The 16745-nt window shown below is 41.6% G+C and overlaps 2 protein-coding genes across 2 annotated transcripts; both read left to right on the plus strand.

Moving 5' to 3' along the window:
- Window positions 1-1659: 1659 nt before the first annotated feature.
- Window positions 1660-2827, plus strand: LOC147800596 (G protein-coupled receptor moody-like). The gene has a single exon (XM_087145559.1). The coding sequence runs from the start codon at window positions 1737-1739 to the stop codon at window positions 2673-2675; it is 939 nt and encodes a 312-aa protein (XP_087001685.1). The 5' UTR covers window positions 1660-1736; the 3' UTR covers window positions 2676-2827.
- Window positions 2828-13170: 10343 nt separating this feature from the next.
- Window positions 13171-15011, plus strand: LOC147800597 (G protein-coupled receptor moody-like). The gene has a single exon (XM_087142519.1). It carries the CDS (start codon window positions 13491-13493, stop codon window positions 14691-14693), a length of 1203 nt encoding a protein of 400 aa, XP_086998645.1. The 5' UTR covers window positions 13171-13490; the 3' UTR covers window positions 14694-15011.
- The last annotated feature ends 1734 nt before the right edge of the window (window positions 15012-16745 follow it).

Here is a 16745-nt window from a genome sequence, read left to right on the forward strand (position 1 = left end):
TAGCGCCATCTGTACCTGAAATGAAGGGGTGGCTTTGCCTTTTTTACTGGACATTCAAGATTATGACTTTTTTCAATTTTTTCTCTATTGTCTGAGAACAAAATATCCCGAGTTCGAGCCAATAGAAAAGTTTAAACCGCGTATAAAAGTTAAAATCCATCAGGGAGGTATATATTTTGAGGTTTCCTCCACATAAAATAACCAAACTTGTCTGGGCAAACAAAACTTGGCTCAAACGTCGATGTTAAACGCTAAAGTAATATTTATTGTTAACCAGCGAAAATGATACTGAAAGTTGCCCTTTTTTAAGTTCCTTCAGGTGTGCATTCAATGCTTTGTAGACTATGATACTAAGGCATGATTGGACTGTCAAAGTCAGTACTGAGTCAGAAGTGCCTTAGGCTTTCGAAAAATCTAATGGACCTACAAAATACCACAGTGTTCCATAAACCACAAACAAGCCTTCACCAAAGTGAGAAAATAATTAAAAAATAGAACAAAGTATATGTGAAATAAATAAAAATTTAAAAGTTTTCCGTTTTGTGGTAGATACTCAGCACTCAGTGCTTATCGCATCAAACATGAACTTAAATGCAAGATGTCATCGCGTTAGGGAGCACTGGGCAGATGAATACTTATGCCTATTTGGAATACCCAATACGGTCCGCGACACAGAAGACACTTGCTAAGGGACGGGCCTTTTAGTGTATATACTTGGCTTAACGTTATAAAGGAACCATTGCAAAATAATGTCGTGATGTGCGCGTCCGCGCCTCCTGTCGGCTGAAAAGATGTTTGTGACTGAAAAATTTACAAATAAAGTCTAGTAGCGCGTGATAGGTAAGTTATCGTACGTGACGCGACGTACGGGGCATATCTGCCTTTTTATACAAATCTATTACAAACCAGGGAGGCTTTTTGCAAATTTTAATTTGGCCCCAAATTAATGAGAGCAATGTTTGTTGCAGTACCAGCTCAGCATAAAGTTTGTTAAGCAGGAACATTTATGCAGAGCTACAGGGCTATGCTTTGGTATATTGTTAGGATAGGAATGAATGACAATTAGGCATGCGCTGCAGTTGCTAAAAATGACATCAAAGTCTCCCTCAGCAAGATTGACTATGGGGCAGTTCTTATTAACATTGCAGGTATATTATATTAGGCAACGACGATAGATTCATGAATAAACATTTGCCGCGCACGCAATCGCAATGTACCTTGCACAGCTGCGAGTCGAGAACGGGCTAAACCCTTGGATATTACAGAAAAGCATCGCTCACAATGACGTTGCATTGCTATGGTTATGCTTATTAATGATGCAAATCGCCGCACGTAAGTCGTTCAACCATACCGTCAAAGGGTTCGACAATGCGACTCGTAAAAGGCTCGATGGTTTGTGGGTCTTACGCCATCCGTCCCTGTCTGCTTTTTAAGAGAGGAAAAAAAGTAGTTTCCTTTTTGTTTTGTTTTTAGCCCAAGTCGACAAACTCCTGCAAATAACGATGCCAAACTTTACTTTGACCGGCAGAGACGTACCCGCCGCGTCTGTCTATGACAGCTACGCTGAGAAGCAGTTTTTAGCAGCTTTGTACGTTGTCATCTCTGTAGCTGGTGCGTTAGGTAACAGCTCCGTGTTGCTCGCCGTGGGTCTCTCGCGTAAACCTCGCACAGTCACCAACGTATTTGTGGTCAATTTGGCCGTAGCGGATCTCATCACTTGTCTGAGTTTACCCATCATGACCATGGCGGTGTTGAGCGAAAACAGAAAGAAGCTGATGGTTTCAGAGAGCCTTTGCGCTTTCCAAGGATTTATTCTCATCGCTTGCATTGGGTGCAGTATGAAGAGCATCGCATCGATCGCCATCTACCGAGCCTTCATCACTCGTCGTAAAGGCAGAAGCCATGCAATCTGGTTTTTCAACCATCGAGGTGTTGCCGCAATCGTTGCCGTGGACTGGCTCGTCCCCTTCGCTGTCGGACTCCTTCCCATTGTATCTGAGTTCGGCTCCTATGAATACGACGATAAACTAAGCACCTGTTCCTTCAACCCGACAGCCCCAGGCTCCGGTATATTTTCCATCATCCTGATCTTGGGCTACACCGTACACCTCCTCGTCATTTTCGTAAGCTATTCACTCATATGCTGTACGGTGAGGAAGCACTTCAAAAGAGTCCGTGGAATCGTTCCCAACCAGCCTGTAGCCGTAGTTAGTGGAGTCATGAGGCCAACTGTACAGGCAGGTACATCAAGGCAACAACATCCTGCTGTTCTGACCAACAGGTTGCGGCTGTATGGTCAACGGCGGCGCGGACTTGATGGACCTAGATGGGCCATCAGCCGTCAGCCACCGCCTGCCCATGTCAGACAGCCGCAGCCAGCTAGAGCCAGGCTCCCGTTTCGTCGAAACCTCGAAGTCACTCGCAGTTTGTTTCTCGTTGTCTTTTTCTTCGTCTTGTGTGGTATGCCCTACTTTGTGATGGCTTTCCTCCCAGACAGATCCCTGAAAATCGTTCCCTTTTTTGGCGCGCTTCTCGTCAGCAATAGCTGCATTAACCCTGTGATATACGCGGCCTGGCACCCGGACTTCATGAGGGTGTGCCGTTGCATCATTCTGTGTAGATTCTCGAAGATACCTATGAAATCGGCTTTTCTCCGGAGGTTGCTCAGGGAATGAGATTTACAGTTTTCTGAAAACAAAAACGATCCGATATCAAGCAAGTACTTTTGCACTCGGCGAGCACCATAGTTTATCACTCAGTGTCGACATATTTGGGAAGTTTAGCCCGCTCCCTTGTAATGATGTAAACTGAGAAAACTATGTACATGTATATGTGAGTTAAAAAATTTTGCACAAGCACGAGTACGTATGGAATTCCATATCTGCCGTCGTGCGTCGCCCGTCGTGCGTCGTCCGTCGTGCGTCGTCCGTCGCCCGTCGTGCGTCGCCCGTGGTTTCTTTTTGTCGTGATTGCGCAGTGGTATTTTTAACTTTGACCCTTGATCGTTTTACATGTACATGTCCTTGTTCGATCGATCCACCATGCCTGACTCTCATTGTAGCAATAGAACTAGAAGATGTACATGTATTCGTTTTTGCAGTTGCGCCAAACTCTAATTGAAAGAAGAAATAATATCCTGACATCGGCTAAGTAACGTGTTTTTGAAATAAAACCATTTTGGTTACATACATAAATCAACAAAATAGACTTTTGTTACGGCAGATTGTTTTTCTCGATAACTTAGTTACTCTAGACGTAACTTTACTCGTTAACAGCCAGACTTTAGGTCTATAGCCTATGTGATATTTCTGTCTGTCCCTGCACGATATCCCACAGAACGGAATGTAAATAATAGATTATTTACAATGTTTGATTCCCAATAGTTTTCATAAGAGACGAACTGATTCAACATTATTTTGAGGGCGGGTATACCTATGATGAAATCTGCTGTATACTCCAAATTAGACATGACTTTATTTGCAGGTTGGCTCACAGAAGTCTTTTAAACAGTAACGTTACTTGTTAGCCCCATAAACAATGCTGATGTGCTGGACAACCTGTTCCCATTGGTCTATCCACCATGGCATACACACCCACAAAAACCAACACGTCATATTTTCTGAAACTTAAACCAAGTGGTAATTCCCCCTTAACACTACATTTAATAAACAGTTTGTTATCCACAGCACGTCTAGTATTTCTGGATTTCAAGGTGAAATTGAGAGGACAAGATAGAATATCTGTATCGGTTGGCAGATTTCTTCCTGGAATTTGATGAAAACAAGTCGGCACATTTTTACAGTATGCAAATTAGAATAACACTGTGGATAAGTTGGCCGGAACAATTTTTGCTGAAAATATTTTTCCCCAAAAAACACTTGGTTGAATTCTCAGAGAGGCGATATTTTCTTGTCAAGGGTAGTCTAGCATTATTGGAATTAATTATGTGACTAGTATATGCTTTGCAGGTGGGATTTGTACTTGCCTTATTCGGAAAAGATCTTTAGAAGTGAATGGAATCATCACATTGTCATTTGTTAAACAACGGCTTTTGCATGTCCTATGCAACCCATTTGATGGGCGACGGACGACGGGCGACGCACGACGGGCGACGGACGACGCACGACGGAAAACGCACGACGCACGACGGAAAACGCACGACGGAAAATGGCATGTTTGGATCTGGTAAATGGCAGAATTGGGATACAACAAGAAGCAAAATACGACGGGCGACGGCAGATATGGAATTCCATAAGTAAGTGCAGTCCCTTCATACCTGAATTGGGCCGGGTTTTTTTACCCTCTCACAGTCGAAATAGGCGCATTATCTCCTTCCCCGGCTGGTTTAACTATCCCAAACAGCCAAAGCATGCATTGTTAAGACATCACTGTGAACATTCAATTCAGTAGGCAAAGGGTTCACAATATTTTTGGTGTGTCATATTTTTATAACACTGGTGTAAAATTTAATGCAAGATGTCAAAGGAAAAAATCCTAGGCCTAATAGACAAGGTAAAAAGGGCCCGGGCACCCCTCTATTAAGAGCTTCAGTCGAGAGATCTGTAGATATGTAAAGATTGTTTTGTGATTGTTCAAAAATGAAGATCAGTGACGTAGACAGGGGGTGGTGGTCAAGGGTATATTGCCCCCTGTGGGAACTCTTGCTCCTTTTGCCTCCCCGGAAAATAGGGATCTTGGGGGGAGGGAGGGCTGTCGCTATTCCATCTGAGTGTGTTGACGTGCTACTTTAGTATGGGAATAGACCTATAAAGGTCCTTGAAAGGGCCGCCCATAGTACAGACTAAATGGTGCCTCCGAGGAGAGGGTAAGGAGGAACTGCCCCTCCCCCGTGTGAACCCCGCCCCCCACGTCATTTGTAAAGATTCGTATCTCCTGTAACATTAATAGTCGATACTGTTCAAGTACCTACGTGAGTAATAGTACAGGCATGACAATCTTGACCCTAAAAGTGTCAGCTCCCATAGTTAAAGTTTGACCAATGTTTTTCGAACGATAGGTGAATTAAGTATGTGCTCGAAAATTTCCAACCAGATCCGCAGACAGTGCCAAGCTTAGTTGCAGATTTTCAATAACCCTTTCAGAAATTAAGTACGAAGGGAACCATTGATATGAAAATTGATTCCGCACTTGAGAATGAGTGGGTTGGTTATGCATGTACCTGTTCAGACTAGAAAGCTTATCGCTGAAAATTAGAATGTTGGTCATACTAGGGCATTATGCAGCTTATGAATGCGTGTATTGATTTCAGAGTTTGAATGCTGTTACGGTGACATATAGGGAATTTGGAACACTCCAAAGTGACACATGAGGTGGAACAGGTAGTAGAAGAGGGGTGTAGTTGGCGTGTTGGTATACTTCCTAACCTTCCATTCTAGCCGACTTCGGCTACCTATCTAGACTGGTAAAATGTGACAAGTTTTTTGCCGAATTTTTGTATAGCAAGATGAATTGATATCCCGGAAGTCAGTCGTAATGTAAGATGAAAATTGGCGTCCAACCGGGCTAGTTTTCATTCAACCTAACCTTTGAAAAATGCGACGTACATAAATCTGAAACACTGAACCGGACCGTTCCCGGAAGTGTGCACCTTAAGTATCATGAACAAAGTACAGAAGCAGATAGCTCCTTTATTAGAGAGTCCCACAGAGGTGTTAATCGCGGGGGGACGATATAGGCCTACCTAAACTGGCCTGCCTTTTGTCTTGGAGAATTTGTGGTAGTGCCATCCCACTGATCCCAGCCCTTAAGAACTTTAATCTACAAAATATAGATAGGTAATAACGACCCCATTCTTCATCAGGACATTTTCCATCATCCAGACAAACTTTAATACAGAGCAGTGACCTCACTCTTAAATTTCTGTCTCATTTAAAGCTTGATATGTTAGTGAACCCCAGACCCATCCCCCCAAAAAATCGTAGAATCATCGTTATCAGTATTAAATAATCCATTGATAACAACGTTTCATCCATTGTCACTTATTAGCTCATGCATGAAGGAATTAATTTGAGGAATATTATATCCGATCTCAAGAGCAATTAAATCTATCAAGTAATACCCAAACCACCACAGAAGAGTTAATATCATACGAAGTGCATTGTAAGTTTTCAAAAAAAGGAGCGCAACTACTCGTCCCTTTGTGTAAGCAAATGTTAATGAAGTAAGCCAAAGCCTCGGCTTGTTTCCTGTCAAGTACGGTAAAGTGTTGATTGCGCGCCGGGAGTGTGAAAATGAGCACCAAGTGCGCTTGATTGGTGATGCTTTCTGCGTCTCTTCAGGTCAATATCGAGATCAGGCTTTTCTATGAATGTTAATCCGTCGACTAACGGGGTCCACACGCTCAGTTACAGCGTCTCATACACCGTCACTTATTAGTTCTCGCATGAAGGACTTAATTTTAGAAATGTTTTCGATTTCTACAACTGATCTCCAGGAGTAATAAAACCTACCAAGTTATACAAACCAGCACAGATTAGAGTTAATATCATATTAACTGCATTATAAGTTTTCAAAAAAAGGAGAAAAAGGAACGAAATTACTCGTCCCATATGCAAAATGTAAATGAAGTAATCCATGTTTGCGGTGCAGTATAGTGCTGATTGCACGCGCGCAAAGACTGTGAAAACAGTCACAACTAAGTGAGCTTGTTTACACGAGGGGATGAATTATCCTCAGTTGTGGTGCCATCACGAGGTGCTGATTGCGTACCCACATAGGACCTACGTTGTGCATTCTGAGAACGAGCACAGTAAGGCCAAAAAAATAGTTTGTCTCTGGGCAGTCTGATGTTCCGGAATTGATGTGGTGATGGGGTTTTTATCTTCTTTTTCTTTCTTTTTCTTCCTCCAGCGTTGGATTGTACTGATAATTTCAGACACACGTTTTCGAGTCATTGGAGTATATCAGCTTTATTATGATTATAAACGGACAACAAACAACTTTGTAGCCATAGTCTGCTATCATTGTTCAACATCGATCTTGTCAGGATCTATCGCCCTAAGTAAAAGATGGTGCTGCCCGCAAAAGTCGCTCGTCGCCCAGCGCTAGGAGGGGCTGATGACCTTGCACAGATTTTAGTGAAGGAGATACGTCATACGGATCACCCTACGACCCGCAGAGCATCGTGGGTAAATTTTTAACTAGCGATTCGATTTTCGATTTTTTCAAATTTATATGAAATATATTTCAAATCATTGGTTATCTAATTTGGATGAACGAATAAAGTGTAGTGAGAATATTTTCAGCAACGAAGAAGAAAAAGAAAAAATATCGAATTGATAACCGCCGCTTTTGTAACGCATTGATGAGCGACCTCACGCATGTCGAATCCCTCACTTAGTTTGTGCTTATTGAATCTCACTAAAGTCAGAAGCCAGTGAAATGGATCTTGACTCAGGCAGGTTGACCCCAAAACCAATCGATCAACATCAAGCTCAGATGTTGTTGTTCCCCTCATTTCCATTAGAATTTAAACACTCAAAGTAAACTGATCTTGTGCGTGGACGGTGTCTGGTCTTGTGATGTCTCGACTTCAACGCTGATAGGACCCCATCGAAGGGGCGTTAATTAAGTAGTAGTTGTACATGTAGTTTTTTCCCAAATTGACCGCTTCGAAGAGGGAGGCACACTGGCTGATTCAGCGTGTATCTTTAAGTCACAAGACAAAGGCGATTTGGGGGACCTATTTTTCCCCTTTCTTCAATATAGTATGTAAACAGCCCGAAAATTTGGTCCCAATTTAGTGTCTGAGAGGCCATAGAAGACAAAGATAACGAAATTTCCTAAATCCCCCCCCACACACACACACAAAGTGTGTCATACTTCCCCCCCCCCCTTTCCAAACATTTTTGGGTCCACCCTTCAGAAGCGCAACAAGGGAACAGGACTCCCACGACCAAGCACAATCAGTGCACTGCTCAAGCGAGAGAGCGTTATCATGACCAACTCGCCCATGAACCTCTGAATGTAATTTCCGTTGTCGATTCGGTTTTGACCAGTCTAGTTGGAGAAAACCTGTAGGAAAGCCGGCCTTTAACGATTGATCGAATCTCCAGAGACGGCCTACTGATTGCCAGAGCCTCAGAAATAAGCAGTTTCAGGGTGATTATTTGCTATCTTGTCCACCACGCAAACAGAACACGCGTTGTTCGACGCGCTCGCATAATTGGATGAGCGCTTTTGACGGGGTGAAAGCAAATTATTTATTCTTTATTTTGTGCTGAATAAAAACCCTCCTTAACATAAAATAGCTCTAGAAAGAGCTAGAAAGAATCTCTAGAAAGATTTCTGAAGACGAAAATAAAAAAAGGAGAATCTAAGAGAAAATGGCCACTAACTTTTTCGATGGGATGTTCACGCTTCTTGCTGTCCTGGCCATTGCGTGCATGATAAATGAACAACTTATCAATGAAAAGTTCAGTAGCGTTGGGATCCTGTTTCAATGCACGGATGGTGGTATAAAGACAGATTTCACTGCAGACAGTGTAATCGTGAATTACAATATCTTTTAGACAAAATCCATTTGTACCAATTCGCTGGTTTGGAGATACTGAATAAGGTCAAGTTATTTTCGGTAACTAAAAAAAATTATCAAGATGTATTTTTTTTTTTTTTTTTTGCGTTGGGGAGATGTTAATTATATATAACGGGTTTGCCCTTACCCAACGTATATTTATAAGCACTGTATGCTCAGTGCTTGTCCGAGAGCTTGCGAAAAAACCTCACAAGTCCCACCCGAGTAAGCTTGTGAGGTTTTTTCGCAAGCTCTCGGACAAGCACTGAGCATACAGTGCTTATAAATATACGTTGGGTAAGGGCAAACCCGTTATATAACTAAAAAAAAGGCAAAACATTCTATGAAGTCTTGCTTGATTTGTGCATTGAGCGGGCTTTGTTTCCTAATTGACACAAAGCTGGTAGTATTCCTCCTGATTCATGACTCGCTAGGCCCTACCAGTCCTTATGGGTGCACCACAGCAAAATTTAATAAATTCCCACAGACAGCAGTGATAAATTACCATACTTAAAATATTTGGAAAATATTTTTAAAAATACTCACAACGCTCACAGGTGTTCAGGCTGCACAGAAAAACGATTTTCAATATGTTCTCTTTCATTTTCCTTTCATTTTTAGTGGGTTGATCATGAATTTTTTGAGAAATTCTCACCCAAAGCAGACCACCCCTAAAATGAAGAAAATTTCACGGCCCAGAAAAGCAGCCATTTTGAAAATATATCCCTCTGCGGCAAAATTGATAAAATAGTGTCATTTTCGGACCCGATTGCATCCAAACTGCTCAGAGTTGGAAGCCATGAGTCCGTGCCAGAGATTCAGTGCCATATATTTCTTCAATGCTCCATTTCCATGGCTCTCAGGACCCTCTAATATATAATATTTTGAGTGTAAAACTTTTATTAATGAGCTCGGCCGACATATTTCTGGCCTATGTAAGGGGTGCACCCTTACGTTAAGGGGACGTCCGTAAGACGTCTGGAGACTACGTAGGGGACAGGAACCAGTCTACCAGTACTTATTCTAGCGCGAGGACTTCACGCAACGTAAGAAAAGCACGAAGCCCTGCAATGCCAGGAAGTACGCTGAAATGAAGTAAGCTTTTTTCACGTTCGTTTTTATGCTTTTTTTTCACAAGCAATATTCTTTCCAAAATTCGTTTTTACGAGATAAATACTTCTCAGTTCGTTCTTTTTAGATTCATTTTCGGTAAATTTATTTCTTAGAAATATATTGTTTTACGAGATATATTTTTGGATCAATTTTGTTTTTATGAGATACATTTTTTCCAGGTTAATTTTCAGGAGACATATATTTTCAAGTGAGAACTTATTTCTCACCAAAAAAGATTTTAAAAAATAAAATTCGTAAAAATAAACTTTACAATTTTTTTTTCTGAACACAAACGTGCAGAAATGTACCTCCTAACAATGATTTGCTTCCCCCTTAAAAAAGAAAAAGAAACAATTTTTCTAAAACTTCACAAATCTCATAAAAACGAATTGGAGAATATATGCCTAAAAAATGAACTTTGGAAAAATACAGTTTGTAAAAACGAAGTTGGAAATATATCTCCTAAAAACTAACTTTGAAATATTATACTTCATTTTTTGTAAATTTGTGTGTAATGGTACAGCAAGGCTTTCATAAGAAAGGCAATGGAACTCAGAAACGTGTGAAACGGGTGACGTCATGCAAGGAGTGCCTGGCTTTTAGCCTCACTCACAACATCAGAAACAAAGCCAAGTAAATATAGCGCCCTCTGTAGTCTGAATTAATTTCGGAAAAGGTCTTGGAACGTAATTAGGGCAACCGGGCCCAGCCTTTCCCCTCCTCCAAAAGAGTGAACGAAAGTTTTTGAAAAAATATTGAGAGAAGGTCCATTTTCGCCTAATTCGTTTCCCTCCCTCCAAAGGCGTGTAAACAGCCCCAAAATATAAAAGCCGTCAAAGGTTACGTGAAAAAAATTTCAAAGTTTGATTTCGGATCTGCTCTATTGGTAAAGAGCTACATTTGCACTACTGGTAAAGGCGCCCTCTGCCGCTCTCGTAACCTCCTGGTCATGTTGATCAGGATATTATTTGAAACTTTTGTCATTCATAACTGATTGCGTCATTGCGTCTGTTTTTAGCCCCGCCAGATCCACAGAAATAATTCGAATACTTAACTGCCTCTCAGTAGTCTAAGCTTGCTATGGCAAGACATAAAGTTTGTATGATCTGGATACTCCGTGCGCATTGAGCACTGACAATTTGATGGACTTCAAGACCTGAACAAAACTTGAAGTAAGAAATTTCACCCGAAATACATTTCCGTTTATAAATGCTAATCGTACGACCAGTCACTATTCCCAACAGTCCCTTGCAAAGCAGCAAAGTATCACAGCGTGGATTTAATGTCACAGATTAGCATTTAGAACGACAGGCTTCATCTTGTCTCTAGCTTGTTTGTCTCAAGAACAGAATTTAGCGAGACGAGCTATTTGAATAGAAAGCTCATTCATGAAGAAAATGGAGATCTTTCACTGTTGCGTACAACAGTAATGTTCAACTCTGAAAGACCTGCGGTGAAATCCGTCGACTGACAGCGTTGATTATACTGATTTTCCATGCTGAACCTTTCGAAATATTTTGCTGGTGTTTTAACCCTTTTCAAACTGGAAATTGCAAACGATGTTCTCATGCAATGTCTTTTTATTCCAAGACAGGCTCAAAACGTTGACACTTCCCGTCTGACCTTGAGGAAAATTGAATGCACGGGCCGGCACATGAACTAAAACAAACTGCAATCCACAACACAGTAACTACAATTCTACCCTTTGTAGGATTAACAAATAGCTGGGCTATTTTGGCCGAACTCACAGCCGGGGTGGATTCCGCCCTCTAAGCTCGAATTTTGTTTTGAAAATCGCATCAAAAAACACCAGCGTTTTGTTATTACGGTCAATTGAAATTCAAGGCTAAATTCGTAGCAGTCCACGTACGTAATATATACACTACTAGAAAAGGTATACACTTTTGACGGACTTCTCAGAAAGAATGCTTAGGCGCTGCGGAAGAAGAGCATATTTGGTTTTCACAAAATGGGTGACAAAATGGCTGCCAAGAATTACTCCGAAAACTCTTACAGAATCAGCTTGTGAAAAATGCACTGCGACGATATTATTGGGAAAAATGTCGAGGGGAAGAATCTGTCCCCGGCTCTTTTCTGGTTACATCGAAGGTTCACATATCTACTTACTCATAATTTCTTTATAACTTAGTGTGTCAAGTTTAAAACATATTAGTCTTGGTTCAGCCGATATCATAGGGATAAGGAGGTCACAAAAATCTAACCCTTTTCGTGTTAAAAAGATTTGGTCTGTAATGAATTTTCCGGTTTGAGAAGATTCCATTTAACTGCTGGTCTGTTGAAATTTCATTGTTCTGTTCTTCTCTCAATTTAATCAGTGGTTATCGTTCTCATAACTGTTTGTAAATCTGTGAGACAGAATAACAAAAATCTGCTTTCATTTCCCTCTCCCCTGCTCCCTGGGAAAACAAGGGTACCGACTACAGAGGACACCTAAAACTTTCGAAATGCTTTTCAGTCAAACAATAATTGACCTCAGATGGCTCGAAGCAAATGGTGCCACGAAAGACTATATTTCACCATCTCGATATTAAAGTCCTAAAAGGTGTATTCTGACAGGTCAATTTGCCAACCAGAGATCGGATAGTCTGTCTTGCATGATATATAAGGATGGTAAATTATACTGTCATGCTGGCGAATTAGCCAATCCTGCATTTTTTTACATCCGGTAAAAATCCTGTTGCCATTATAAGGCCTTAATTTCTGAGTAGATGAAATGCCTGAAGGTATAATCTTCCAGGATTCAGATTTCCGTGTTCTGTTCCAAATGAGCGAGACCCTCAGGCGTAGTGATCGCAAACAATGGAATGAGAATGCATCATTAACCCACGATGTTAGGGGCTCTTGACTAATCGATATATTCTCTATTTTGTGAAGATGAGCAAAGGTGGATTTCCCGAAAATGAACCCAACGTGAAAAGAGGAGTACCAATGAGTATCTCTCGTTCCATATAATCCAGTGACTTGCAAATAAACAAAGCAGCTTCTCTTGCAACGTAAACTTGTCTCGTGTCTTACAATAGAAGCCAGTTCACTGGTCGACGATGGTAGATCACCAGCTGTAGGGATGCATCAGTGTTTACGGTAGAATTTATCCTGTGACGTACGGTGGAAAACGAACTGTAGACTCAACTGTGTGAATGTCTCTAAGATATCATTTCACTGTAGAATGTGTTTCATCATGAGCCACAGCCACTGAGTCTGTGTTTTAAAAATACTTATCATTTCACTACACATCAACGGTTACATCTTGAAAATGGGGCGGGGTTTCAAATCTAATTTACTAAACAAACTAGAATTGACATTCTTGCTATATGTACCATGTGTAGACCTTTTCACCCACGTGAATAAATGTAAACAATACCACCACGTGTGGACAGCCTTGGCCACGGTGATCGTAAATATTCCTACGGGCAGCTTCAACTACGTGCAAGCGCACCTGCGAACGCAGCATGCTTGACTAGTTTATCTTGAATAGGTAGATTACCATCAGAACACTATGCACTCATTATCATCACAACACATCAGAGGTATAGCACGATCGTGACGTCACTGGAAAAAGGTCTAAATCCGGCAATGATATGATAAAGCTACGAATAATGTTATGACACGTCATCGTTTACCTTATTATAATGGACATTAGTTGAGTCCAATCGGAGTGAGAGAAACGTTAAGATCAGCCATCACACTCGATGGTGCGTAAGGACGCACTTTGCTGTTCGATCAGTAGGTAAGGCTGAAGATTTGTATGCATCAAAACCGGTTGTCTCTAAAAGTTATTTTAAAGATCGGTTTCCAGTATCTTTCCAAGTCGGCTTAAATCACGATGCCAAATTTTACTTCGACCAACCAAGACTCGCGCTCGCCAGTAACGTCTGTCTATGACAGCTACGCGGAAAAAGTGTTGTTGGCAACCTTCTACGCTGTCATATCTACAGCTGGTGTGTTGGGCAACAGCTGCGTGTTGCTCGCCGTAGTTCTTTCGCGTAAACCCCGCACAGTCACCAATGTGTTTGTCGTCAATTTGGCCGTAGCGGATCTCATAACTTGTCTGAGTTTACCCATCATGACCATGGCGGTGTTGAGCGAAAACAGGGAGAAGCTGATGGTTTCAGAGAGCCTTTGCTCTTTCCAAGGATTTATTCTCATCGTTTGCGTTGGGTGCAGTTTTAATAGCATCGCATCGATCGCCGTCTACCGAGCCTTTATCACTCGTCGTAAAGGCAGAAGCCGTGTAATCTGGTTTTTCAACCATCGAGTTCTTGCAGCCATCGTTTCCATAGACTGGCTCGTCCCCTTCGCTGTCGGACTCCTTCCCATTGTATCTGAGTTCGGCTCCTATGAATACGACGACAAACTAAGCACTTGTTCCTTCAACCCGACAGCCCCGGGCTCTGGTATATTTTCCATCATCCTGGTGATTGTGTGCTACCCGATACAACTATTGGTCACTTTAGTCAGTTCTTCAATCATCTGTCATACGGTAAGAAAGTACTCCAGCAGAATCCTCGTAGTCTCTGAGCAGCCCGTTGCCGTCATTAGTGGCATCATGAGGCCGCATTCAACGCCAGGAACATCGAGGCAGCTGCAGCCGTCGTCGTCTGAAGCTTTCTTAGCAAACAAGCTGCAGGTTCCTGGTCAAAGTCAGCGATGTGATACACGTCGACCGTGGGCCGCAAGCCGTCACCTAGCTCCTCCCGTAGCCAGACAGCCGCAGCAGCCTGCTCGAGCCAGGCCCCAGTTTCGTCGGAACCTCGAAGTTACCCTCAGTTTGTTTCTCGTAGTTTTCTTATTCATCATATTTTGCACTCCTTATTTAGTGCTTATCGCTACCACCATGGACAAATCTCAGAAAATCGTCCCGTTTTTGGGTGCGCTTCTCGTCAGCAATAGCTGCATTAACCCTGTGATTTACACGGCCCGGCACCCTGACTTCAAGACAGTGTGCCGTTGCATCATGCTTTGTAGATTCTCAAAGATACCCATGAGATCGTCTTTTCTCGGAAGGTGGCTAAACCGTCATTGGTAACGACATGTCCGCAGTAATCCGAAGAAAAACGGGCTGATGTGGCCGCGTGTTATTAAAACTGTCCCCTTAAGGTCGAATTTCATCAATCTCCAGAAAAAACCTGACGACTTAAGTTGGGAAATAGTTGAGTTAGAGTTTTACTGCACAGTACATCATCCCGGGAATGGCAAGAGCAATGTTCGTTGGGTACTCTCTTATTTGCAATTCTGAATTATGCTCATTCTCGATTCAGTCTGCCATTTACAGTTAATTTCTCTGTTTCACTGGCAGTCGTTTTCCTGCCAAGACACAAGAAAAGCCATTGTGCATCCACGCATTCAAGTTATAAATGCTTCAGACTGATCTTGATGTCGTTTAACACTTGTTTACTCTTTGATATATAATGGTCGTTCGGTGCTTCATTAAATTTGTTTGTTTTATCTGTCCATACGTCAACTAGGGCACATCTGTTCGAAATATATACCATTTGTTTTAATTGTTGTATCTTAATAAATTATGTTGCACCTCCTTAGACATTGCGGTTAAACGATTAATATTCTCTCCGTCTTTGATGCCTGAACCACCGGCGTAAATCCCAGGGTGATGGGGGGTATATGTCGCTTCACAGTTTTTGAGGTGGGGGCTATTGATTCACCCCACACCTTCTTGTGGTGAGCGAAAAATTAAAGCGGATTGTGAAGAATTTTTTAGACTTCCGTCGACTTAAATGGGTTCATTATCACTTAAGAAAGGAAAAACAATTTTAGAAAGCCATAAGCAAGCTCTTCTGAATACATATTACGTTATGTGAAAGTTTCCATCTCTCTGTAAAGGGTGCCCCCCTAAAAAGACCCAAAAGTAACATTTGTTCTCCCCCGAAATTGTTATTTTTGGTATCAAATCAAATCAAAGCTTAGAATGTTGTCCTTTCAAACCTGAAGACTTCATTCAAATCAGACAATGTCCTGCAGAAATAAGATAGATTGCGTAAGACAACCGCTTTTTCGTTCTGTCCTATGGGATTTAAAACAGAATTCAAAGTGTTGTTAACGCCACACTTTAACACGAGATGGTTGCAAAAGCTCACATATAAGGATACTAAAGTAAACAGAGTTCTACAGTGTTACGGTAAAACCTCTTATTTTCAACCAACATGCAAACGGAACCCTGAAATGGTTCAAAGTATTCGGTGTTACAAAACTAAATAACATCGGCACCTTGTTACAAACGAATGAGGCAAACTGCACAGGTTAAACGGAAGTTGTATTCTCCAAATCAAGCTCATTAAATTCTGAAACTGCAAATACTGAGCTCCAGAGTTCATTAAACAGCCATTGCCCCCCTGAAATGAGCACTAGTTGCATCAAGTTTAGAACTGTCGATGAAGCTGTGCGATCATTTAGGATTTGAAGTCGGTGATTGTATACTTGCAAGATAAGCTGTGTATATTGCAAATGGAGAGGGCAAACATTTGTCTTTACACAATTGAAAATATCTCTACAACGCATCCGAGTGACGAGCTTCAACGATATACGATCATGATACTCTTTCACCACAAACAACCATTTCTGTCGAATGTTTGAGGCAAATGTAAAGGTCGACTTGTTATTTATTATTATGCCACTGGATCCCTATCAGGGAAGGCTTCCCTAAAAGCAAGTTGGGTGGATTGAAAGCTCTTGTTTTCAAGAAATTTCGTCACGACAAACACTCTTTGCTCTTTGGAAAGTTGCACCAAGTTGCAGACTTGCTGCCTTCGAAAACGTTTCATCACTGCATTGGCCTACCTCGGGGTAAGTCATCACATAAAACCAGATTATTGCATAACTTGAAAGTGACATAAGGCAATCTTCCCTCATTAACATGACCTTCTGTTGTCACTTTCAACCAAGACAAGCATGACAGAGGAAAACCTCATTCACTGGTTTATCCTAAGTGTTACAACTGAGTTCGGATGCCACATTTTCAAGACAATGGTGTTCAGTCATGCATGACAAAAGGATACCATCAAGGCATCATTAGAAAGAATACTGCTTCTACTTTTCGGATATCCTTATACATTATGATCATGTG

This window comes from Acanthaster planci, linkage group LG01 (assembly GCF_054643075.1).
Source record: "Acanthaster planci isolate LZ-2023a linkage group LG01, COTS_SCS, whole genome shotgun sequence".
In the NCBI taxonomy this organism is placed as follows: domain Eukaryota; kingdom Metazoa; phylum Echinodermata; class Asteroidea; order Valvatida; family Acanthasteridae; genus Acanthaster; species Acanthaster planci.